Below are 2,800 nucleotides of genomic sequence, written 5' to 3'. Positions count from 1 at the left end.
AAAAAATTTTTTTTTTTACTTTTTATATACTTGGCATGTACACGAACACTTGCTTTCCTTCTGGAATTTTGGTACATGCTAGGCAGAGGGTGTCTAAGTTACTGACCCCTGATAAAAACCCTGAGTCCCCAGGCTTAAGGGAACTTCACTGATGGACAGCACCTCATACTTACTGACATAATTTATTACTGGAGGAATTAAATGTGAACTGTGACACTCCATTAGGAGAGGCCTCTTGGAAACGTGATCCTGGTTTCCTTTGGACTTTGCCTTGTGTGCTTTTATCTTTTTATTGTTTTTGTTGTATTCTTTTGCTATAGTAAAGTCTTAATCATGAGTATCACTATATGCTGAGTCCTATAATTCCTTCTAATGAATTACCAATCCTGCAGGTGGTTTTGGGGACACCCCCCAAAACAATTACCTTTAATTAAATATGGCTACCTAAATATTAATTATAACTAAATTACCGTAGTGAAGACCCCAGATGCTGTGGACCAGGACAGACATGGAATCAATGGCATCGGCTTAGGCCAGTTGGATACTGCTAAGGAAGCCATCTGTAATATGGTAACAAAGTTTAGAGAACTTATGTGTAAGGTTTTACTAATTATAATGAAAAAATTTATTTATTTACTTTGAGACAGAGCCTCAAGCTGTCACCCTGGGTAGAGTGCCATGGCATCACAGCTCATAGCAACCTCCAACTCCTGGGCTCAAGTGAGTCTCCAGCCTCTGCCTCCCAAGTAGCTGGGACTATAGGCACCCACCACAACACCTGGCTATTTTTTGGTTACAGCCATCATTGTTGTTTGGTGGGCCCAGGCTGGATTCTAACCCGCCAGCTCAGGTGTATGTGGCTGGCACCTTAGCCACTTGAGCCACAGGTGCTGAGCCAATGAAAAATATTTAATGTTACCAAGTATTTTGTATAGTAAATAGTTGGTCAAAAAAACAAACACGAAATCCATAAACATTTCTAAGAATATCTAGTGATCTTGGTTGCAGATTATTTGAGGACTGTTTTTGCATAAAATCATAAAATCATAAATTCAATAATTAGGACTGAGTGACTAATACATGCCAGGTGAAGAACCATAACATATTTCCTGGCCCTCAAGGTACTGACTGCTTCATGGAGAAAACAGATTCAGGCTACAAAAGAACATTACTATAGCATAGTGAAAAGTACCAATGACAGTTTAAAAGTAGTCTGGAGGTTAAGACTCAAATCCAATGGAGCTTCTCATAGGAAGTAAGCTCTCTAGACCAGAAGGGTAAGCTATTATGTAGCTAGGTAGATGAAAGGGAATAAAGGGGCTCTAGAAGGGATGCAATTACATAGCATAGCTAGAACCCAATGTAAAAGCAAGCTTTTGGCAGGTTTTGAGCAGGAGAGAGCTGAGATCAAATTTAGAAAGATCACTCTAATTATGGTGTAGAAGAAAAACAGGGAAAAGATTAATGAGAAAAAAGACTAAAGACCAGGCCGGCGCCTGTGACTCAGAGGAGTGAGGTACCGGCTCTATGTGCCGGAGGTGGTGGGTTCAAACCCAGCCCCAGCCAAAAACTGCAAAAAAAAAAAAAAAAAAAAAAGGGAAAAGACTAAAGACCCAGAAACCAATTAGGAATCTATTTTAGCGCTACATATATTCTAAAACGTAGACAAAAGTAAAACAGGTTGGTGGCACTGGGGATAAAGATAGAGATAAATTCTATTTTCTAATTTAGTTATCTCAACCAACTGTAAAATTGGACATTTATACTTGAGATTTGGCGGTATCCTATCTTTTGCTTTTCTGCTACACACTGGAAGAGGAACTGTTGTCTTGGGCCACATATTAAATACACAAACACTAACAAAACCTGACTGGCAAAAAAAAAGATCTGTGTATACTTTTCACAATATTCAATACCACAGATAAGCAAAAACAGTCCTCAAATAATCTGCATGCAGCCCATGGGCCACAGGTTGAACACCCATGCTTGAAAAGTTAAATTTTATAGTCAACTTTTAATAAAATATTAAATCAAATATGTGAGATATAACTTTGGAGTAGTACAGTCAATGTCTACCTAAATCACACAAAAAACTAACACCATTATTTATAACTGGAATGATAGTTTAGAATCTGTTTCTGATTCCTACTTTTACCCAAACTAAAAATACCCTCCATAATTGACCACCTCCCTACATTGACCATCTCCTTAAGTTGACCTGATTTTCATAGATCAGACATGCACTACAGTAGACCTAGCTCCTTACGTTGGCCACCTCTATATGTAGACCAGTTTCTTCATAGTTGGTTAAATGGTCAACTTAAGTGAATTTTTAAAATAACCAGATCCCCTAGATCTTATAAATACAATCATCATTAAATATAAGTAGAAATGAAAAGGCTTACGTGTCCTCCCATGGATATTCCGGTCATTCCTAGAGGTCCATAACCCTCCCTCTCTAGCCAGTGCAAGAGAGCTGCAGATTCTAAAACAAGAGCTCCTCCCATCACAAAAAGGTCAGACACGTTTTTTAAGCTGGACCTTCTAGCCTCACGAAACAAAACAGAAAATCATTTTATTTTATGTATTGACATTTTAACATAGGCATACTTACAATAGGCAACCAGACTTAATGTTTCTCTTTTAAAGGACCAAATAGTAAATAGAATAAACTTAAGAATTATTGGGCTGCTAACATTATTGTACATACTGATCACCTAAAACATTAAAAAAAAAAGTGTATCTTCTCTACAGCATAATCTTTACTGAAATTATTAGAACAGAATTTTTTTTTTTTTTT

The 2,800-nt window shown here is 37.3% G+C and overlaps 1 protein-coding gene across 2 annotated transcripts in view; it reads right to left on the bottom strand.

Annotated features, from left to right (window-relative positions):
* The window catches only part of ABHD18 (abhydrolase domain containing 18), a 49,018-nt gene that overhangs the window by 16,564 nt on the left and 29,654 nt on the right, over positions 1-2,800 (bottom strand). For both annotated transcript variants that reach the window (XM_012808735.2, XM_023516573.1), the window contains 2 exons: positions 2,406-2,544; positions 471-560 (listed from right to left, as the gene is read on the bottom strand). In XM_012808735.2, the coding sequence (XP_012664189.1) occupies positions 471-560; positions 2,406-2,544 (229 nt within the window). The remainder of the gene's footprint in view (positions 1-470; positions 561-2,405; positions 2,545-2,800) is intronic.

This window comes from Otolemur garnettii, unplaced genomic scaffold, assembly GCF_000181295.1.
Source record: "Otolemur garnettii isolate 467f Iridium unplaced genomic scaffold, OtoGar3 scaffold00093, whole genome shotgun sequence".
Lineage (NCBI taxonomy): Eukaryota > Metazoa > Chordata > Mammalia > Primates > Galagidae > Otolemur > Otolemur garnettii.
This window is presented reverse-complemented; position numbering and strand designations above follow the sequence as displayed.